This window comes from Oncorhynchus kisutch, linkage group LG14 (genome assembly GCF_002021735.2).
Source record: "Oncorhynchus kisutch isolate 150728-3 linkage group LG14, Okis_V2, whole genome shotgun sequence".
Lineage (NCBI taxonomy): Eukaryota > Metazoa > Chordata > Actinopteri > Salmoniformes > Salmonidae > Oncorhynchus > Oncorhynchus kisutch.
Window position 1 is genome coordinate 59,192,654 of NC_034187.2, and position 23,292 is coordinate 59,215,945.

The 23,292-nt window shown below is 42.1% G+C and overlaps 2 protein-coding genes across 2 annotated transcripts in view; both read right to left on the reverse strand.

The window, feature by feature from the left end:
• The window catches only part of LOC109903118 (cytosolic non-specific dipeptidase-like), a 43,265-nt gene extending 37,131 nt beyond the window's left edge, over positions 1–6,134 (reverse strand). Inside the window, exons 1-3 of the mRNA XM_020499741.2 lie at positions 5,801–6,134; positions 4,317–4,460; positions 870–1,032 (exon numbers count right to left, since the gene is read on the reverse strand). Of these exons, the coding sequence (XP_020355330.1) occupies positions 870–1,032; positions 4,317–4,460; positions 5,801–5,860 (367 nt within the window). The 5' untranslated portion in view covers positions 5,861–6,134. The remainder of the gene's footprint in view (positions 1–869; positions 1,033–4,316; positions 4,461–5,800) is intronic.
• Positions 6,135–11,316: 5,182 nt separating this feature from the next.
• LOC109903116 (zona pellucida sperm-binding protein 4) lies at positions 11,317–16,523 on the reverse strand. Its single transcript, XM_031788659.1, has 12 exons — positions 16,115–16,523; positions 15,923–16,041; positions 15,610–15,826; positions 13,819–13,941; positions 13,572–13,744; positions 13,388–13,485; positions 12,910–13,058; positions 12,610–12,787; positions 11,979–12,114; positions 11,731–11,810; positions 11,505–11,561; positions 11,317–11,413 (listed from the first exon to the last, which is right to left on the reverse strand). The coding sequence occupies exons 1-12, from the start codon at positions 16,458–16,460 to the stop codon at positions 11,377–11,379; spliced, it is 1,713 nt and encodes a 570-aa protein (XP_031644519.1). The 5' UTR covers positions 16,461–16,523; the 3' UTR covers positions 11,317–11,376.
• Between the last annotated feature and the right edge of the window lie 6,769 nt (positions 16,524–23,292).

The following is a 23,292-nucleotide window of genomic DNA, read 5'->3' on the forward strand; positions in this document are numbered from 1 at the left end:
TATTTTGAGCAGTGTTTTTTTTTTTTTTTTTAATCTTACCTTTATAGGCAAGTCAGTTAAGAACAAATTCTTATTTTCAATGACAGCCTAGGAACAGTGGGTTAACTGCCTTGTTCAGGGGCAGATTGACAGATTTGTACCTTGTCAGCTCGGTGATTCGAACTTGCAACCTTTCGGCTGCTAGTCCAACGCTCGAACCACTAGGCTACCCTGCCGCCCCATTTTACAGACAGGTGTTTGATTGCTGGACAATTGAGGAAAGCTCCTTATCAAACACTAATTTCATGCAATTATTATAAACCCATTGGAACGACACTGATCACAGGCTAGACTGCCACCCATGTAACCTGTAGTTTAGAGTCTTTAGATAAATTGGTGCAGACTTTTGGAAAACATGCAGATAATAGCCAATAGTCCAGGGCATGTCTAAAGGGCTTAAGAACAACATAGTCAATTATGGGAAAGCCATGCCTTCATAGCTATTTTACACCTTGCATACAGTGTGTCCTGTAGCTTTCAAAGACCAGCGAAATTATTAAAAGGTGTGCCACACACACACACAACTGCAGTCTGTTAGCAGATTGATTTTTGATTCAGTAATCATGCCATGTAGGAAAGGTTTTTGATTTAAAAAATATTTATAAAACTAAAACAATGCGATAAGCCTATATTTCACAAGTCAAGAAACAACAGAAATCATGACACCTATGAGCTGATGCAAGGAGAAATGCAAATCAGAAACATACCCCCCCCCCCCCCCCCCCAAAAAAAAGAACACTGAAACATCAAAGTCCAAATCTCAATGTTGGCATGGATTTTGATGTTTCAGCACTGTTCTCTTTTAGGTGCTTTGAAATAGCTGCTCTCACCATCCTTCTCCACCAGCGTGAAGGGTTCTGTGTCCCAACCGTCACCGATTGCGGCTGGCTGGACGTCCAGGTGGCCGTAGATGCACACAGTCTTCTTGCCCGGGTCAGAGCCCAAGCAGCCAAGGACGATGGGGGGCAAGGGGATCTCCTCTCCAGAGGGAAGCTGAAGGGGACAATATAAAAGGGTTTCATTCTCAAAGGTGTAAAAATCCATATTTTCATCTTCTCTTCATTGCACCGACATGAAAGTAAAAGGGAAGGAGACAGATGTTTAAGAACCAGTGATACAGCAACGCAGTCAGGGTTGAAGGAGATGAAGGGGGTCTGAGTCCAGTCAGAGGATCGGCAGCAGTGTTCTTTCCTGGAAGCCTCTCAAGCTCCACAGGGGTGAAGAGGACTAAGTGAGTAAAGACCCTAGGGTAAATGATTTACATCGATGAAAGTCAAGGGAGCAGTTGGATTTCATTTGATGGGCTGCAGTTTAATTCAAAATGTTAGTGGTGTGATAAAGTATTTGCCCCTTTATTCATGCTCCACATTTGAATATTTTTGATAATGAATGTTAGATCTTCAACCAAAACCTAATATTAGATAAAGGAAACCTGAGTGAAAAAATAACAATTACATACTTATTTCATTTATTTCATAAACAATGTTGTGCAACACCCACGCCCCTGTGTGAAAAAGTAATTGGCCCATTACACTCAATACCTGGTTGTGCCCCACCTTCAGCTGGAATGACGCCAACAAAACTCTTCCTGTAGTTGTTGATCAATCTCTCGTCGTTGTGGAGGAATTTTGTCCCACTCTTCCAAGCAGAACTGCTTTAACTCAGCGACATTTGTAGGTTTTCAAGCATGAACTGCTCGTTTCAAGTCCTGCCACAACATCTCAATTGAGATTAGGTCTGGACATTGACTAGGCCATTCCAAAACCTTACATTTGTTGCTTTTTAGTCATTTTCATATAGACTTGATTGTTTGTTTCAGATCATTGTCTTGCTGCATGACACAGCTGCATTTCAGCTCATAGACAGATGGCCTGATATTCTCCTGTAGAATTATGTGATACAGAGAAGAATTCATGGTTCCTTCTATTAAGGCAGCACAGCATCCCCAAACCATCACGCATGCTTGACCGTTGGTATAAGGTTCTTATTTTGGAATGCAGTATTTGGTTATCGCCAGGCATAATGGGACCCATGTTGGTGGTGGAAACAACCTATGCAGACAATGTAGCTGGGAAACAAGTACTGATTGATAAAAATGTTAACGCCACATATTTAAAATACAAGAAAGACCAAGTAGCCCTAAAGTGCAACACTAATCCATAAAATATCTATACAAAAACAAATCTCTACATGCTTTCTGCTCATGTTTAATGTTGCTTAAAGCGTATCTATTCAAAGCTGTGCTTGTAGTCATGTGTCAAGATGCAGTCAGTGGTAGTGGCTGTTTTCCACACAGAATGTTGACTGTGGCACACAATTCATACCTCGACCATAACATATAATCTACCCCTTCCTGATTTAAGAACCAAAAATAAGAATTCTTAAAAGGCCCACTGCAGTCAACAACTTTATTTTGCTGTGATTTTTACGTGTTTACACACTATGAGGTTGGAATAATACTGTGAAAATTATGATATTGCCCTTTTCGTGTAAGAGCTGAAATTTCAGCCCGTTCTGGTGGGATGGAGATTTGACCTGCCAGGTGATATCACCACTACTTAATAGACCAATAAGAATGAGAGGGTTCCAAACCGCTCTGACAATAACTTGTTTCCAGGTTTCTCCTCCCCAATCAGACCACTTGCAGACAGTTTCAGCAAAATTCTTGCTTGAGAAATTGCTCTTTACTAAATATTCCATTTGTGTTTATTTTTGACTATTTTAATTGAAAACCATTACAGAAAGGTTCTTAATTGTTACCCAGAAATGATTTGATATCGAGATAAAAAACAGATGCATTGGACCTTGGGTTGGCTAAGTGCTTTGCTCAAGGTCAAGCTCAAGGCTGCCTAGTGGTTTCAGCATTGGGCAAGTAACCGAAAGGTTGCTGGATCAAATCCCTGAGCTGACAAGGTAAAAATCTGTCATTCTGCCCCTGAGCAAGGCAGTTAACCCACTGTTCCCCAAAATCAAAATCAGTTCATATAGCCCTTTGTACATCAGCTGATATCTCAAAGTGCTGTACAGAAACCCAGCCTAAAACCCCAAACAGCAAGCAATGCAGGTGTAGAAGCACAGTGGCTAGGAAAAACTCCCTAGAAAGGCCAAAACCTAGGAAGAAACCTAGAGAGGAACCAGGCTATGAGGGGTGGCCAGTCCTCTTCTGGCTGTGCCGGGTGGAGATTATAACAGAACATGGCCAAAATGTTCATGAATAACCAGAATGGTCAAATAATAATAATAATCACAGTAGTTGTCGAGGGTGCAGCAAGTCAGCACCTCAGGAATAAATGTGAGTTGGCTTTTCATAGCCGATCATTAAGAGTATCTCTACCACTCCTGCCGTCTCTAGAGAGTTGAAAACAGCAGGTCTGGGACAGGTAGCATGTCCGGTGAACAGGTCAGGATTCCATAGCCGCAGGCAGAACAGTCACAGAACAGCCCAGGCGCCATGGATGTTGATTAAGGCAGCCCTCCGCACCCCTCTGATTCAGAGGGGGTTAAATGCGGAAGACACATTTCAGTTGAAGGCATTTCAGTTGTACAACTGACTAGGTATCCCTCTTTCCCTATCCTACTTTCCCTAACTTTCCTTAACTGAGGATAGATCAACAACATTGTAGTTACTCCACAATACTAACCTAAATGACAGGGTGAAAAGGAAGCATGTACAGAATAAAAATATTTCGAAACATGCATCCGGTTTGCGATAAGGCACTAAAGTAAAACAAATTTAAGCAAAGAAACTAACATAGTCTTGAATTCAAAGCGTTATGTTTGGGGCAAATCCAACACAACACACCACCCAGTACCACTCTTCATATTTTCAAACATGGTGGTGGCATTATCATGGGTATGCTTGTCAACAGTAAGGACTAGGGAGGACTTTTGGGGGGGGATAAAAATAAATGAACTGCAGTGAAGCACAGGTCAAATCCCATAGGAAAACCTGGTTCAGTGTGCTTTAAAAACAGACACTGGGAGACAAATTCACCTTTCAGCAGGACAATAACCTAAAACACAAGGCTAAATATACACTGGAGTTGCTTAGTAAGACGACATTGAATGTTCCTGAGTGGCCTAGTTACAGTTGACTTAAATTCGCTTGAAAATCTCTGGCAAGACTTGAAAATGGTTGTCTAGCGATGATCAACATTCACTTTGTCATTATGGGGTATTGAATTCAGGCTGTAACAAAATGTGTAATAAGTCAAGGGGTATGAATGCTTTCTGAAGGCACTGTATAGTGCTTCACTTCACATAGTGCAAAGGCCTACCTTTTGTTTGCCAATGTCTACCATTTCCACAGTGCCCCCCAGCTTCTCAATGTCCTTGGCTGCCATCTCCATCATCTTCTTGATCTCCCCTCGCTTCTCCGGCCAGGCGGACACACTCTGCACAGCCACCCATTGGGCAAGACGCTAAAAGGCAGAGAGGATAGAGAGACATGAACATTAGCCTACAATTAAAAAACAATCATCAGAATTGGGTCTATGATGAATTGTTCAACATTGTTGCTTACGCACCACACATTTGTGTCATGCCAATATAAATACATTTTCAATTGACAGACTTTGAAGCCAATTTCATACGCACTCAGTTCATGTTAGTGGCAGTAATCAAGGAACATTTTGTGAGAGAAAAATGACATATTTACCTGATGTGTTTGATATTAATAGTTAACAATTAATGCTTTGCAAATAGTAAGACATTTCTGTTCTATTAATGCTGTGAAGGGATGGTTTCCACTCCCTGCAGCTAATCTGGGTGTATGATTCACTAGAGATGGCTTGAGCTGACAAATGAGTTAAAGACTGCATTCCATAGACAAGATGTGGTGGGTGTAACCGAGATAGATAGCCTGGAGGAGTTTAGAACAATCCTTCATTGTCTCTAAATCATCCTGGCATCTGGGAAACTAAGACAACAACCCCCGTGCAGAGGGTTTATGATGCCCCAATCTGCATGGGCGTGGTGGAACCTGCCATGACTATAGACCAGATGAACCATAGAAAACGTAAATCCGGGACACCCAAATTAATATACATGTTACGTTTGGTATGGTTAAGGTAAAAATTAAAGTAGGGTGGTTGGTCGGGGAGGATGTATAACGCAAACATCTAGCAACCCAAAGGTTGCAAATTCAAATCTCATCACAGACAACTTTAGCATTTTATCTAATTAGAAACCTTGCAACTACTTACTACTTTTTAGCGACTTTGCAACTACTTGGCCTGTTAGCTAACCCTTCCCTTTACCTCAACCATTTAACCTAACTCCAAAATTTAACCCTAACCCATAACCTAGCTAACATTAGCCAGCTGCCTAGAATTCGTAAAATATCAAACGTTTAGCAAACTCGTAAAATATACATTTTGCAAATTTGTAACATATACGAAATGGGTGATGTAATAATTTGTGGATGTCCATACCATACAAAATGTAACATATCATACTATATGAAGTCTCTGATTTATGCACAGAATAATATGAAATGCTCTGAGACCAGGTTGTTCTACCATGTCAATTCTTGCTACTCGTGACCTAAATGGGTTGGAGAAATGTCAGGCTAGGATTTTATCAAGTCCTTCGGAATCTGAAGTTTAAGAATGTTAATATAATGAGATTCACCTGGAAAGTAATGTTTTGGCTAAAATAGTACTATGGCTAGCAAATGCATTACTAAACTCAGTCAAAGCGGAGATAGTAATAACGTTACATGACTAAATGCATTATAATTCAAGTAGTGAGTAAACCCTACCTCAATGTATAGCTCCTGGTGTTCGTCCACATATTTAAAAAGTGCTTGAAGATGAGCCATCTTTGGCTGGTAGTGTTTACTGGAATCCAAGAGCTGCTGGGACAGAGATTATTTGAACTACGAATTAACAGAGCAATGCACATGCCTCAATCTCTTCTAATGTTTTAAACGACCAATAGCTCCTCCCAAACTGCTGACTGACACTAAAAGTAGTTGTGATGGCATGGTAGTATCTCAGAAACCCCCAACGTTGCAAATAACAATGTGGAATCTTCATACTCATAGCCAAGTGAGTTTCTTGTTGGCAAGAATCTGTTTCTGAAACCTTTTGAGTTAGCTTCCCCGTTCAAACCCACGGCTCAAAACAAACTGGATGTAATTCAAATGTTCCGCCCGAGGGAATCTGGTCTTGTTTTCATAATGTCCGAGTCATTTCTAGAACAGCGAGATGTGCGAGACCTGCCTTCCTTGTCCAGAAGGAAGGCAGGTCAGGGATTCGTGAGGCTGAATGATACCATGTTATGTTGCCATCTTAATTCTCGATTTAGTGTTGTATCTCGTCGTGATGTGTGCTTTGACCTATATATCCATACAGGAGGCCTTTTGGTAGGCCGTCATTGTAAATAATAATTTGTTCTTAACTGACTTGCCTAGTTAAATAAAAATACATTAAACAATTATACACTATGGACGGCTCAGGTGCAGTGGCGACCTGTCATTCAGGGCAGGTGGAGCAGAGCCACACCTGTTTTGAGCCTCACATTTTTTGTTTGCCTGTTATTTTGGCATTAACGTGTCACATCAGTTTGCAAACAATGTAAAATATGTTTATCATTGAGTTAATAAAGCCGCATACCAACATGGTCTCTTTGTTTTCTTGAGTAAGGCAGCTGCAAAATGCAGGTGTTTCAGCTTAGCTCAGTGCTTTCTGTGGTGGGCAAACCAGCAGGAATTACGGAGCGTTGCGCTGTGATTGGCTCAGTGTTCTGTCATTCATGGGGACACTACGTCACCGCCAAGTCTAAGGGGAGAGCAAAAGAATTCTAGCCCCTTGGGTGCTGCCATAGAGTTACATTAGATGTGCCGACCCAAGAAGGCTCAAGGTCATTGGTCACAGAAAAAAATGACGTCAAGTCACATTATATGTACAGTAGCTTTGATTGGACTGATCATGTCAAGATCTTAGCTAGCAGTCTATCATGAATCAAGTTGACAATCTACTGGCAAATCCTTTTTAATCCTTGTCATATGAAGAGAAATTATTGATAAAACATGTGCCCATCAGCCATTAAACAAACATTAAATAAGTTGGAAATTGCAAATTCAACAATGAGTGGTTTGGAAGGAATTAGTGAGTGGCTTACGTTAACTGTAAGCATTGCAAAGCAATCACTAGCCTGCTATTCAGTAGAGTGGCTGTGGGGTCCCAATTCTGGGATTAAGGGGCTCTCCTCCAAGTTTACAATGCGAAAACATTCAACATTAGTCATGCTCTAAATTAAGCATGATTCGTTTTTTGTGAGTGTAGTGTTATGGTAGGGTATGTTTATTTATTCTTTCAAGCATAGTATAAGGGAGTTGTTCTCCAGTCTAGTAGGAGGCTGTATTGCAACATATTGGATGCCAACCACTGTTAAACCTCATGGAAGAAATATTATTTGGGCAAACCTGAAAGAACTGGCCAGACAATGGTTAAGTGGTTTCTCTCATCAACACAAATTCGATGATGGAGCATCTATTATCTACATGGTGACATTCAACCATACGTGTCAACCGGAATATAGCGAAGAGGATTCAAAACAAGGAGATGAATGTATCGAACGTTAGAGGCTCAGGAGTAAACTGGACACATGACATAACTCTTTTTTCCTGATATAAAACTAGTTCATTGCATCTGCCGTGAAACCCAGTTTCATAATATTACCATCCGTTTGCCGTAATTTGAGTTATCGTGAAAAAAAAGAAGCTTTTTTTTGTGCATTTTTCACCCTGCCAGCTCCTATTGGTTAATTTGAGCACCGACTCCCCTTCGGAACAATGTTTTATTTAAGTCACAATGCCCCCCACGTTAGACTCTTTTGCTTAACTCAAGTACCGTATTATTAACAAAGTTACAACTAGTCTGTGAGCACGCTCTGTTTGCCTAGGTACACATTCTGACCAATAGTGCTAATGATGGCTGGCTCATGGCCATTAAAACAATAAAAATTCTGGTCATGGTTAACCATATTTCCTTTCAGAAAAGGTGTAAACCTGAACAAAACGCATGTCCCTGTCCTTTTGCAAGATGTAGCCGATTTAAACTGCCAGGAGTTGTTTGTTTTTTGGACAATTTGATGTTTCTAAATGGCTGCTGGGTAATTTGATGTGGGTCAAACCCTACAATAGGTATAACCTATTTTAGCCTTAACCCTAATTCTTGGGTAGGGTAGCCTATAACACTTGTTGTACTATAATGGTGTATACTAATATTACAACAGCATTTTGATGGGGGGGGGGGGTAATCAAAAATAATTGCATAGGTTAACATGTTCAGTTATTTTATATGTATTATTGCAAGGCAGAACACCTGATAAACAAGCTTCATTTACATTTTTTAAATGTGGTTTGAACTGGGTGTGACCAAGTAACCTATGTGAAAGTCCAGCAATTGGCTGGGATAGGTGGGGCAGGTTTGAGACCGATCTCAGGAATTAATAAGAAAATTAGTTTCTCAGCTGCTTCAATGTCTTTATGTGCATTAACTTAATAGCTACATATTTCCAATAGACGGCAGCATAAGACCACGAAGCATCAGTTATAGGCTTTGCAGCAATATGATTGACATAAAATAGCATGCAACCAAAGACTGTCCCATGATTTTCTAAAATGGTCACTCACTACTTTAGAGGTAACCATCTCTTATTAGGCCCGTGTTGCTTTTGGGAGAGAGAAGAGGGAGGAAAAACCCAGCCAAATAGACAGGTGGGCTAACAACCCTAGTAGACATGCATTAAACAAACTTGCTTCTTTTAACAATAAAACTGGCCTTCTTTAGAGTAGTTGAGGATCTGGAGCATCAGCATTTGTGGGTTCGATTACAGGCTCAAAATGTCCAGAGACAAAGAGCTTTTCTGAAACTCGTCAGTCTATTCTTGTTCTGAGAAATTGCCAAGAAACTGAAGAGCTCATACAACGCTGTGTACTACTCCCTTCATAGAACTTCAAACTGTCTAACCAGAATAGAAAGAGTGGGAGGCCCCGGGCCACAAGTACATGAGTGTGTCTAGTTTGAGAGAGAGAGAGAGAGAGAGAGACACACCTCAAATCAACTGGCAGCCTCATTCAATATTACCTGCAAAAGTATCAACGCCAACAGTGAGGCGACTCCGGGGTGCTGGCCTTCAAGGCAGAGTTCTTTTGTGCAGTGTGTGTTCTTTTGCTCAGCTTGAGATATGGCTGTCTTTGCAACTCTGCCTAAAAGGCCAGCATCCCGCAGTCGCCTCTTCACCGACGTTGAGACCGGTGTTTTGCAGGGACTATTTAATGAAGCTCCCAGTTGAGGATATGTGAGGCTTCTGTTTTTGGCATTAATACATGTCACATGTTTTACATTTGCAAACTATTGAGTTTAAAGCACCATACAAACACGATCTCTTGTTTTAAGGCAGTAGCTTTCATTTCTTAGAACAAGAAAAGACTGACGAGTTGCAGAAGAAAGGTCTGTTGGCCATTTTGAGCCTGTAATCAAACCCACAAATGCTGACGCTCAACTAGTCTAAATGCCAGTTTTAGTGCTTCTTTAAATCAGAACAGTTTGCAATTGTTAGCACAGCTGAAAGGGTTTAATGATCAAGTAGCTGATCCAAGTTTAGCATTTAAAAATGCTAACGTGCCTCTAGATATTCCATAAATAAAAAAAAAGCTGTTTCCAGCAACAGTCATTTATAACGTCTACACTGTATTTCAACGGACAAGTGCTTTGCTTTAAAAAAACGTGGACAATTAAGTGACCCCAAACTTCTGAATGGTAGTATACATTTAAAATATGTTGGTAGTTGAGGGGTTATAGTTACGAGAGGAAAGACTAGATTGTAAACTGATTAAAATTCAAAAACGCCACCCTGGCATCTTTTGCTGTCGATACGATTTTGAAATGTGAAGCTGAAACACAACTCAATTTCCACAGGCAAAATGGGCTATTTCATAAAAATGTGCTTTGGTCTTCATTTAAGGCTAGCAGTGTGGTTAAAGCAAGTCGCTTGAAGAAACGGGCAGGGTTTCTGACTGAGGTAACCTAAATCACCCCATTTGCAGGTTCACAAGCACCTCTGCCATATGCACAAATGTCCCAATGCTGAGGGAGTGAAAGTTATTATGTAGGGGGCTAATTAGATAATGAGCAAGCAAGGCTGCAGGCTCAAGCAAAGCGCTATCCCAACACTCATCCCAATATGTTTTGAGTTTGCCAATATTCATACAAAATAATTGAAACGTGTGCATAATTACGACACATGCGTGTCTGAGACTTCACACAAAACAAATGCTCCCAATTTTAGATGTTTTCCAAGCTATAAACAAGTCACAAATTGGGGTGCATGAATTGCATCATTGAAGTCAGTGTACTCCAAGTCCATCGTTTAGTGATCACTGCGCCACTGAAAGTCAACTTCGGAATTGTCAGCAACACATGACAACGGCAATTTAGTAGGGTCTGGGATTCATTGTGAGCTTCTTGGTCAATTTGAAGTATTGTTTGTGTGCAGGTATGACGCAACGTCACCAGGGGTAAATGGGGAAGGGTGTCTTCCTTTAGACAAATAGCATCCCAAAACAAGTGTTTACTCAAACTGAAAACATTAAAACCAGAATTGTCAATTGGACAAAGTCAGGTTAGCCCCTCCTAGTGAATACGCCCCTGAATGTCCAATAGATGGTTATTTGCTAATGTTAAACATTGAGTAAATGGATTGTTGCTAAACATTTCACAACTGTTTGCTAAGGTCTTTGTATAATGACTACACCCCAATCCAGCAAGGGCTGTCAAAAGCTAATAAAGTTAAATGAACATGAGCTGACGGGAGGCACAGCCTTGCGCAGGTCCTTGTTTCCCCAAAACATCCAGGCTAAATGTATTAGTATCCTATGGTTAATATGAATTTAGTCTTAAGCCGCTTTTGGGAAACCGTATCCAGAGTGTCACTAAGCACAGAAAACCCCGACCGGGAATGATTAGCATTGTTGACAGTGCCTTGGTATAATGTCCTTGAAACAGACAAATCCCTCTAGGCTGCATCAAAATGCACACAGAAGTCAGTCACCAAACAGCCAAGTAACCACAAGACATCAATTTGTGATGACACCTGCCATATGCACAATTTTACCAAAGCTGACAACTACAGTAATTAGTTACGTCGCCCAAGTCCGGTACGCTGCAGAGCAAACCAGTATACCAGAAACTGTTAGTGTACAATTTCACAAAAGAGGTTTAAAAGCAGACCTAAGTCTCAAAAATAAATACAACTCGGTTAAATAGGCAAGATTTAAAAAATATATTTAATATGCATTAGTCAAATTACCACATTTCTTTAGCATGTTCAAGCATCAGATCTGTCACCCTGTAGATTGTCAGACCTGGAAAAACAAAATAGGCGTGAAAGCTAGAAGTGCTCCTATTTAAGCAAGTTACTTTCAAGTCTGGGAACAAAAGATATACAAGACTCACCTTTTATTTAAAGCAGCACTCTTCTCAGTTATTTTATCTAGAGCACATGTAGTAGATCTGGTAGGGAGAAATTAAGTGAGATTAAATACTAACTAAACAATTAATGGGACAAAATGTAAAGAAATGTAGGCCAACTACAGTTCACTTTTCTTTTTTGGTTCATCAGTCACCATGTGACAATACACCAATCCAGGGAATCAAGATGCAAGTCCCCAGTCTTCCTCACCTCCTAATTCCATCAAAACAGCGCTCTTCACAAGTTTTTACTGTGGGCATACACACTTCAGTAGAGCACATGAAGTAGATCTGTTGAGGAGGAATGAAGTGAGAGTCAAAACCAACTAAACATGTTTGACTTTGTGCAACTCAAAAAATAAAAATCACACAATAGAAAGAGCTTTTTGAAAGCCTCATTCACCATGTAACAATACACCAATCAAGGTGTGAATCCTAGTCCATATTCTGCTTCCTCACCTCCTCATCCAGATACTTGTTGGTCTGTTGATCCATGAACTGGAATGCTTGGACCATGAAGCGACGCTGGTGGCGGTTCTGTGGCAGGTTGCTGAATTTAAGGATGGAGACATTGGGGTCCTGAGGGTTGGCACACCTAGAGGTGAGAAATTGATAGAGAACTCAATGACAACTTCCTCTTGGCAGCGCAAGGCCCTCAAACTAGAAGGCTCTGGAACTCATAGGGTAAGAGTTGAATACCCTTGGTATAAGGAGTTCTGTCACAAAATGGCTGTCATGCTTTGGCTACGGAAAGGGCAAAGTTTAGACATAAAGGGATCCTTCAGGATTTCGGCAATGAGGCCCTTTATCTACTTTTGATAGAGATGAACTTAGATACCATTTGTCTGCCCCTATGAAGGAAGTGATTGGTAGTGTCATTAGCTAAAGCTAGCAGATACCTAGTCTTCATTGTGCCAAAGCTGGTTAGAAAATTCCTTCAACTGCATACAGACAAACGGAGCCGCAAGTTGACCTGACTCTGGGTAAGTACATAAAGGGACTCATTGCCAAAATTAAGAGAACATTGGAGTCCATCCATCCCATCTCAGCCTCTAATAAAAGCCAATGGCTGTTCAAGAGCAAGGTTTACCCTTCGTGAATGAGCACCAGAACGCTCTTGGCAGAGCGGGGATAAGCCAGACAGTAGTTGACCAAAAGTGTCGCCTCTGGATTTGGAGAAGTCAGACGAACTTCTAGATACACAAGTTTACCCAGGAAGAGACGCAGGGGCTGATGGTGCCGTTTGAGGTACTTGGTATAGGTTTCGTCTGGTGGGGGAGGTAAAAGAACAATTTAAGCATTGGGCTTGTCAGCAATGTAAAGTATCCGCAACAATGAGACAGTAACCATTATGTTCTGGCCATTGCGTGTTTACATGTCAGCCAGATACCTTCAGCAATCCTGAGTTCGACACCAAACAGTCCCTTGGATGTCACCTTTGAAGGGAATGTTACACTGGGGCTTTTCACCATGTAGCCCACACTCGCCACTGTTGGCAGGGTACCCAGCGTTTTAGGGTAGCGGCACTCAACCATGACTCTAGAGATGGACATGGGGGGGGGGGGGGGGGGGGTACTAGTCAATCTCAGCAGGTGCAGTTAATGATTCCTCAATTAGTGCGATTAAATTACATTCTGAAAGTGCCAAGTATTCGTGGCATTTGCAACAGCAATACTTGAAGTTACACACTTTGAGCTACTTAACTGGTGAATCAGCTCAATATATAGGAACACTAGGACAAAGGCATATAGCAAAGATGGAAATCTAGAAGGTGTAGACATTGAGATGTTCATTAAACACCAAACTGAAGAAACTGTCCAATAAGCAATGCCCATTTTGTTTGCTGCAAAATGTGACATCTGAATTACCTGCGGGGGTTGTCTCTGGATATTACGCCATACTTCAGGTTAAGGGTTCGGACGGCCGTCTGTACCTCTGCTGTGTAGATCACGGTATTGCCAATTTCCTAATTAAGATCAAAACAATAAAGTAATTGTGTGGATCAACCACACCAGGAGGATTCCAGAGGGCGTAATATTCTTGTCCACTTACATATGAGCGAGTTCCACATTCAGTGACTGAGAACTTGAAGACCACAAACGTATCAGTGACAATGACTGGGCCACAGCTAGACTTCCCAGCAGCCACAAGTTTGGTGGGAGTCACAGGGAAAGTGGTGAAGTTATGGTGAACGGCAAAGATAAACTGATGGTCTGCAGTGCACTCTGGGGAGGGAGACAGTACACATCAGTCCTCACTATTCAAAGCCAAACATCTTGCCCTGTGAAAGAGTATTTACCATCCATTGGGTAGAAGCAGGCGGAAGTTGCCGAATCCACACAGCAACCAATCACCAAACACTGGGAGGACGAGATTCCAGTGAAACCACAAGCCAAGTGCTGGTTCTGGGGAATACTGCAGCCTGAAATACAAAAAAAAAAAAACATTGGAAGTGAGGATCAGTAGCCAATTAATTATACTTCAGAAAAAAAAGTTACATGTAGTGTCAGTCCCATGTTTAATGAGCTGAAAGCACACTCAATTGTTCCATTTGTAAAGAAAGCTAATTCTGTTTACATCCCTGTTAGTCATTATTTATCCTTTGCCAAGATATTTCATCCACCCGAGGCACAGCAAGAAGGATATTGGGTTGGCGCCCCCCCTTGGGTTGTGCAGTTGCGGAGATCTTTGTGGCCTATACTCGGCCTTGTCTAAGGATGGTAAGTTGGGTGGATGAAGATATCCCTCTAGTGGTGTGGGGGCTGTGCTTTGGCAAAGTGGGTAGGGTTATATCCTTCCAGTTTGGCCCTGTCCGGGGGTGTCATCAGATGGGGCCGCAGTGTCTCCTGACCCCTCCTGTCTCAGCCTCAAGTATTTATGCTGCAGTAGTTTGTGTCAGGGGGGCTAGGGTCAGTTTGCTATATCTGGAGTACTTCTCCTGTCCTATCCGGTGTCCTGTGTGAAGGTAAGTATGCTCTCTTTCTCAGGACCGGAGTCCTAGGACCATGCCTCAGGACTACCTGACATGACTCCTTGCTGTCCCCAGTCCACCTGGCCGTGCCGCTGTTCCAGTTGCAACTGTTCTGCCTGTGATGAGACCATGCTGGTCATTTATGAACATCTTGGCCATGTTCTGTTATAATCTCCACCCGGCACAGCCAGAAGAGGACTGGCCACCCCACATAGCCTGGTTCCTCTCTAGGTTTTGGCCTTTCTAGGGAGTTTTTCCTAGCCACTGTGCTGCTGCTACACCTGCATTGCTTGCCGTTTGGGGTTTTAGGCTGGGTTTCTGTACAGCACTTGGAGATATCAGCTGATGTACAAAGGGCTATATAAATACATTTGATTTATTAAATAGCATGATCGATACACAGGTGGACCTTGTGCTGGGTACAATAAAATGTGCAGTTCTGTCACAACACAATGTCACAGATGTCTCAAGTTCAGGGAGCATGCAATTGGCATGCAGAAACCTCCATTTTAAAGAATTAGGCAGTGTGCAAACCAGCCTCACAACCGCAGACCAGGTTTAACCATGCCAGCCCAGGACCTCCACATCCGGCTTCTTTACCTGTGGGATCATATGAGACCAGCCACCCAGACAGCTGATGAAACTAAGGAGTATTTGTAATAAAGCCCTGGTGGGGAAAAGCCTTCCTCAGATTCACTGGAGAGCCAGGCCCAGCCAGTGGGCCTATACCCTCCCATTGGCTGTGCCCCTGCCCAGTCACGTGCAATCCATAGACTAGGACCTAAAGTACATCCATTTCAATTGACTGATTTCCATATGAACTGTAACTCAGTAAAGTCGGTGCATTTGTTTGTTCACTAATAGCTGGAAACTCAATGACCAGTGGATAGAAGTCCATCTGAGCACTGGAGTAGATACCAGTTTCAATAGCACCTCTGAACTGGTCAAAATGACCAGGTCTCCAAAAAGCATATCAAGACCAAGTTAATCGTTAGAACGTTCTTAGGAGCATTGTTAAACATTTCACAAAATGCTCCTTTACCAACTGCCTCAGACCACAATAACAGCAAATATTGATGCTTATCCAAAGAAATAGAATAAACATCTCATGAGACTCACCAGGATATTTGGTGGGATTTTGAGCGCTGGGATTGCGAGGGGTGGGATTAAGACACTTTGAAGGAGGCCCACCATGGGCATTGCGAAGACCATTAGAGAGGGGCAGGTGGACGGTCGAGGACAACGAGGATTTGGGGCTAGCCGCACAGGACACTGTAGAAACATCCATTATGCCAGCTTCATTGACATACAACACCATCAAGGTGTACCGCCCAGCCTGCAGAGTCAGTGTGGCAAGAAATGTACAATCATTCCAATGACACATTTACACCATTAAATGTATAATTTAAAATTGGAAAGGCAAAAACCCTACCTGACGACTAATGAGGCAGCCTGAAAAGCGGACAGTTAGGGCGTTCTGATATTGTCCTCGATTTAAGGAGTATCCACAGGATTCCGGGGCGTCAAGAACAGAGAGCATACTGTTGGGTCCTGTAGGGAAAGTAAAAAATGAGCAAAGTAGTCCAATTGCATTTGATGATCTTTAAACCTATAAATAACTTACCCAAAATCTTGACTTCACTCATTGGACCAGCTGGCAGTGTTACTTTAAACTCATCCTCACCGCACAGAACCGCTAAACTGACTGGGGCAGCTTCGGTAACGGATACCCACTTTTTTGCATCTGATACCTCCTCGAATTGCACCTGGAATCCACGGTCGGCGTTAAGATCGACATTGGCGGGGTCTCCAAGTTGCACTACAGCCTTGTCTTCGGTATAATTCTCCTCTGTGTCAAGGTTGTGGTGGGCAAAGGTTGCCTCTTCGGAAACGCGCTCCCATCCCGATGCAGGCAATGCAAAGCAAAGCCAAACCGGGAAAAAAAGCAGTGCGCTCCTTTGCCAAGTCATGGTTTCATACAATGCCTCACCGAATGCTGAAAACGGTATGACAGCTGATGTCTCTCCTAGGTATATATAGGAAGTATTTGCAATTGGCTGCACCTTTCTACCAATTGGAACAACGTTACTCTCCATCAGAATATACGTTCTCACAAGGTAAACGGTAACATGTGGAGTGAATAATCTATTACCCGCCACTATGTTTGCGTTTACACAGGCAGCTCAATTCTGATCATTTTTCCACTGATCACATTAGATATTTTCAAATCAAAATATTTTTCAGAGCTGATCTGATTGGTCAAAAGATCAATTAGTAAAAAAAAGATCAGAATTTGGCTGCCCAGGGCCCAGTTCGAATATTAGGTTTGAGTGCTTTAGAGCAGCATTCTTTCTTTCTCCCTCTGAATAGTAATAATAAACAATGATCCTAACGTGATTAGACAGGTGAATGCAAGGGATAGCGCCATCCCAAAGCTTTCACTGTCCAGTATTGTCTGTACAGTGCCATGCATATTTTTGATATTGAATGTTATCAGATCTTCAACCAAAACATAATATTAGATCAAGGGAACCCGATGGAAAAAATAACACAACAATTACATACTTATTTCATTTATTTCATAAACAAAGTTACGCAACACCCAATGCCCCTGTGTAAAAATGTAATTGACCCCTTACACTCAATAACTGGTTGTGCCCCACCATCAGCTGGAATGACTCCAACAAAACGCTTCCTGTAGTTGTTGATCAGTCTCTCACGTCGCTTTAGAGGAATTTTGCTGCTGCAGCTCAGTGACATTTGAAGGTTTTCAAGAATGAACTGCTCATTTCAAGAACTGGCACAATATTTCAATTGGGATACGGTCTTTACTTGTACTCGGCCATTCCAATATTCAAATGTGTTGCTTTTTAGCCATTTTCATTTAGATTTGATTGTGTGTTTTGGAGAATGGCCTTGCTTGCATGACCCAGCTGCGCTTCAGTTTTAGCTCACAGACAGATGGCCTGACATTCTCCTGCAGAATGATATGATACAGAGCAGAATTCATGGTTCCTTCTATTAAGGCTAGTCGTCCCGGTCCTAAGGCAGCAAAGCATCCCTAAACCATCACACCACCACCATGCTTGACTGTTGGTATGAGGTTCTTACTGTAGAACGCAGTGTTTGGTTTTCGCCACATATAATGTACACTGCCTTCGGAAAGTATTCAGACCCCTTGACTTTTTCCACATTTTGTTAGGTTACAGTTTTTATCATCATTCCACACACATTACCCCATAATGACAAAGCAAAAACTGAATTTTAGAAACATTTACACAAGTATTCAGACCATTTACAAAGTACTTTCACAAAGCACCTTTGGCAGCAATTACAGCCTCAAATTTTCTTAGGTATGATGCTAAAAGCTTGGCACACCTGTATTGTGGAGTTTCTCCCATTCTTCTCTGCAGATCTTCTCAAGCGCTGTCAGGTTGGATGGGAAGCGTTGCTGCACAAATTTTCAGGTCTCTCCAGAAATGTTCAATCAGGTTCATGTCCGGTCTCTGGCTGGGCCACTCAAGGACATTCAGACATGTCACGAATCCACTCCTGCGTTGTCTTAGCTGTGTGCTTAGGGTCGTTGTGAACCTTGACCCCAGTCTGAGGTCCTGAGAGCTCTGAAGCAGGTTTTCATCAAGGATCTCCCTGCACTTTGCTCCGTTCATCTTTACCTCAATCCTGACTAGTCTCCCAGTCTCTACTGCTGATGAATATACCACAGCATGATGCTGCCACCACCATGCTTCACTGTAACAATGTTGCCAGAGAATCTTGTTTCTCGTGGTCTGAAAGTCTTTTGGTGCCTTTTGGCAAACTCCAAGCGTGCTGTCATGTGCCTTTTACTGCGGTGTGTCTTCTGTCTGGCCTCGCTAACATAAAGGCCTGATTGGTGGAATGCTGTGGAGATGCTTGTCCTTCTGGAAGGTTCTACCATCTCCACAGAGGAACTCTAGAGCTCTGTCAGAGTGACCATCGGGTTCTTGGTCACCTCCCTGACCAAGGCCCTTCTCCCCCGATTGCTGTTTGGCTGAGCGGCCAGCTCTAGGAAGAGTCTTGGTGGTTCCAAACTTCTTCCATTTAAGAATGATAGAGGCCACTGTGTTCTTGGGGACCTTCAATGCTGCAGAAATGTTTTAGTACCCTTCCCCAGATCGGTCCCTCGACACAATCCTGTCTCAGAGCTCTAAGGAGAATTCCTTCGACCTCATGGTTTAGTTTTTGCTCTGACATGCATTGTAAACTGTGGAACCTTATATAGACAGGTATGTGTGCCTTTCCAAATCTTGTCCAATCAATTGCATTTCCCACAGGTTGTCTCCAATCAAGTTGTAGAAACATTTCAAGGATGATCAATGGAAACAGGATGCACCTGAACTCAATTTTGAGTCTCAAAGCAAAGGGTCTGAATACTTATGCAAATGTGTTTTTTTTATTTTTATACAGTCGTGGCCAAAAGTTGACAATGACACAAATATTAATTGTCACAAAATCTGTTGCCTCAGTTTGTATGATGTCAATTTGCATATACTCCAGAATGTTATGAAGAGTGATCAGATGAATTGCAATTAATTGCAAAGTCCCTCTTTGCCATGCAAATGAACTGAATCCCCCAAAAACATTTCCAATGCATTTCAGCCCTGCCGCCAAAGGACCAGCTGACATCATGCCAGCGATTCTCTCGTTAACACAGGTGTGAGTGTTGATGAGGACAAGGCTGGAGATCACTCTGACATGCTTATGGAGTTCGAATAACAGACTGGAAGCTTCAAAAGGAGGGTGGTGCTTGGAATCAATGTTCTTCCTCTGTTAATCATGGTTACCTGCAAGGAAACACGTGCCGTCATCATTGCTTTGCACAAAAAGGGCTTCACAGGCGAGGATATTGCTGCCAGGAAGATTGCACCTAATTCAACCATTTATCGGATCATCAAGAACTTCAAGGAGAGCAGTTCAATTGTTTTGAGGAAGGCTTCAGGCAGCCCAAGCGCAAGGACCGTCTCCTAAAGTTGATTCAGATGCGGGATCGGGGCACCACCAGTACAGAGCTTGCTCAGGAATGGCAGCAGGCAGGTGTGAGTGCATCTGCACGCACAGTGAGGTTAAAGACTTTTGGAGGATGGCCTGGTGTCAAGAAGGGCAACAAAGAAGCCAATTCTCTCCAGGAAAAACATCAGGGACAGACTGATATTCTGCAAAAGGTACAGAGATTGGACTGCTGAGGACTGGGGTAAAGTCATTTTCTCTGATGAATCCCCTTTGGGGCATCTGGAAAAAAGCTTGCCCACAGAAGACAAGGTGAGCGCTACTATCAGTCCTGTGTCATGCCAACATATCCTCCGAGAGCATCTTCTCCCAACCATCCAGGAACAGTTTGGTGACGAACAATGCCTTTTCCAGTATGATGGAGCACCTTGCCATAAGGAAAAAGGTGATAATTAAGCTGCTCGGGGAACAAAACATCGATATTTTGGGTCCATGGCCAGGATACTCCCCAGACCTTAATCCCATTGAGAACTTGTGGTCAATCCTCAAGAGGCGGGTGGCCAAACAGAAATCCACAAATTCTGACAAACTTCAAGCATTGATTATGCAAGAATTGGCTGCCATCAATGGCCCAGAAGTTAATTGACAGCATGCCAGGGCGGATTTCAGAGGTCTTGCAAATATATTGACTCTTTGCATCAACTTCATGTAATTGTCAATAAAATCCTTTGATACTTATGAAGTGCTTGTAATTATACTTCAGCATTCCATAGTAACATCTGTCAAAAATATCTAAAGACACTGAAGCAGCAAACTTTGTGGAAATAAATGTGTCATTCTCAATTTTGGCCACGACTGTACATTTGCAAGAATTAAACGGTTTTTGATTTTGTGTGTAGATTGATGAGGAACAATTTTATTTGATCAATTTTAGAATAAGGCTCTAATGTAACAAAATGTGGAAAAAGGGAAGAAGTCTGAATAATTTCCCGAATGCACTTTATATACATTTTGAAGATCCTTAGGGTCCTTAATTGAGTGACGAGTTGCCTCTTGATTGTGTTAAGGACAACATCCTCTGTGGGGACATGAGTTTTGAGATGGAACATCAGTGTAATGTAAACCACCACTGTGTCACGCCCTGGTCTAAGTATTTTGTGTTTATATATTTATTTGGTCAGGCCAGGGTGTGACATGGGGTTATTTTGTGTTGTGTTGTGGTATTGGGGGTTTTAGTAGGTATTGGGATTGTGGCTGAGTAGGGGTGTCTAGCATAGTCTATGGCTGCCTGAGGTTCTCAATCAGAGTCAGGTGATTCTCGTTGTCTCTGATTGGGAACCATATTTAGGTAGCCTGGGTTTCACTGTGTGTTTGTGGGTGATTGTTCCTGTCTCAGTGTGTTTGTATTCACCAGACAGGCTGTATTAGGTTTTCACGTTTTTGTATTTGTTCGTATTTTCATCCATTAAACATGTATCGAACTAACCACGCTGCATTTTGGTCTGACTCTCCTTCAACGGAAGAAAGCCGTAACACACTGTCCCAAATCTTTGAAAAAATGGAGGACGTCAATTTGAGATTGTAAAAAATATATATATATATATATTTGCAATGATTTTATGACAAACTTCCAACACCAGAACCTTAACTACCAGAACAGCAAGGAAAATCATCCATCTTCACCAGCTCACCATCTCTACCCTATTAATATGAATTCATGCTTATAATTGTTTTCATCTTGTTTTACCTAGTGACTGGACTTGCAGACTAGTGTGGTTACAGGCGATTCTGCAGTTAAAGTGGTTTTGTCATAAAGTGTTGTTGGAGATTTTGTAATGGTTGTAGGCATCGTAGCTGATTTAGTTGAGGTTGGAATTTCAGTCCGGAAGGGTACACCTCCAGTACTTGATAGTGAATGTGTTCTTGTGGTTGTCATGTTCAGTGATGGTGTGATAACTGTTACAGACTTTGTTATTGTTGTAACAGTTGTAATATTTGTTGTGGTGATAGGAAACATTGTTTTTGTTGGAGCTGCTGTTGTCACATAAGAAAATGTAGATGTCAGAGTACTTTATACAGTGGAGGAAGTTGTTGAACCAGTTATGAGAACTAAAGCAGCATTTGGTGTTGTTGTCGGCCCTTCAGTTCTTCTACTGAAAGTAGTTGTGTTTGATATGGTTGTTGATCTTTCAAAGGTTGATATACAGTGAGCACCATAATTCATTGAAGAGTGAGCATTTTGTGGTTATTTTGGTTCTGTTCTCTAGCACTTTGAGTTTGAAAGGATACAATAACAATGATGGTGAAGTGCAGACTGTCAGCTTTAATTTGAGAGTATTTTCATACATATCAGAGGAACAGTTAAGACATGACAGCACCTTTTGTTCATGGTCCCCGCATTTTAAGGTCCTACAAGTATTTGTTGAATTGGCTTCACAGATGTGTGTCGTTAGGCAGGTGTATTCATTTGTGTCGTTAGTGAATGCAGGAGAGCTGTTGATGAACAGTATTGATTCTAGACTTTGCTATTGCCTTTAGAGGTTGTTGTTGGGGTGTGACAACATGAGGAAGACAGCAGGTCTTCAGGTGTCGATGCAAATAAACTGGCCGTCATAAGGCTCAGAAATTAAAATCAATCAGGAACATTGCAAAAACCCTGGGCATGCCCAAGTCAACAGTTTGGTTCATCATTAACAAGAAAAAAACAACCGGTGAACTCAATTATGTCAAAGAACCCAGTAGACTGAGGAAGACCACTGTAGTGGATGACCGGAGAGTACTCTCTATGGTGAAGAAAACCCCCCTGACAACACCCAACAGATCAAAAACACTAACCTGGATGCAGGTGTAAATGTGTCAAAGTCTACCAGCAGGTCTACAGAGGGTACACTACAAGATACAAACCACTGATAAGCCTGAAGAACAGAAAGGGCGAGATTACAGTTTGCTAAAAAGCACCTATAAAGCACCTAAAAGAGCCCCAAGAATTATGGAAAAAAGTATTGTGGACAGATGAGAAAGATTAACATGTACCAGAAAGAGGAAAGTGTGGAGAAAAAAAAGACATGCCCACGATCCAAAGCATACCACCTCATCCGTGAAACATGGTGGAGGGGGTGTTATGGCTTGGGCCTGTATGGCTGCCAGTGGAACAGGCTCACTACAGAAATATTTTATCTGCTCAGATAAAACCAAATGCCTCCAAACTCATTGAACGGCACTTCAGCATGCAACAAGACAATAACCCTAAACATACTGCTAGAGCAACAAAGGGGGTTTTTGATGGCCAAAAAGTGGAAAATCGTTCACTGGCAGAGTCAATCACCGGATCTGAATCCAATCTAACACGCATTTTACATGATGAAGAGGAGACTGAAGGTAATAAGTCCCTGAAACAAGCAGGAACTGTAGATGGCTGCAGCACAGGCCTGGCAGAGCATCACCAGGGAAGATACCCAGCATCTGGTGATGTCGATGCATCACAGACTTCAAGCAGTCACTGTCCAATGCTTTTTGATTCCCAAAAATGGGGGGGGGGGGGGGGGGGGGGGGACCATGTACAAAATCTTCTATAATTTTTTTAAACGGTTCATCCGATATGTATGAAAATACCCTCAAATTAAATCTGACAGTCTGCACTTCACTGTTCATTGTTATTGTATCCTTTCAAACTCAAAGTGCTAGAGAACAGAACCAATATAACAAAAAAATGTTTTATGAATTATGGTGCTCACTGTAGTTGAGGCAGTATTTGTTGTGAGCTGAGTTACTTCTGCTGTTGTACTTCCAGATGTTGACCTAATTGGACATTTTCAG

What these genes read in the sequence shown, in the direction of transcription:
- LOC109903116 (XM_031788659.1), bottom strand. Translation starts at nt 16,460, where the DNA reads ATGACTTGGCAAAGGAGCGCACTGCTTTTTTTCCCGGTTTGGCTTTGC. An exon ending in ACAAGTATCTGGATGAGGAG is followed by an intron (nt 11,811 to 11,978) that starts GTGAGGAAGCAG and finishes CCTCCTCAACAG; the next exon opens with ATCTACTTCATGTGCTCTAC. An exon ending in TGTTTTGATGGAATTAGGAG is followed by an intron (nt 11,562 to 11,730) that starts GTGAGGAAGACT and finishes TCTCCCTACCAG; the next exon opens with ATCTACTACATGTGCTCTAG.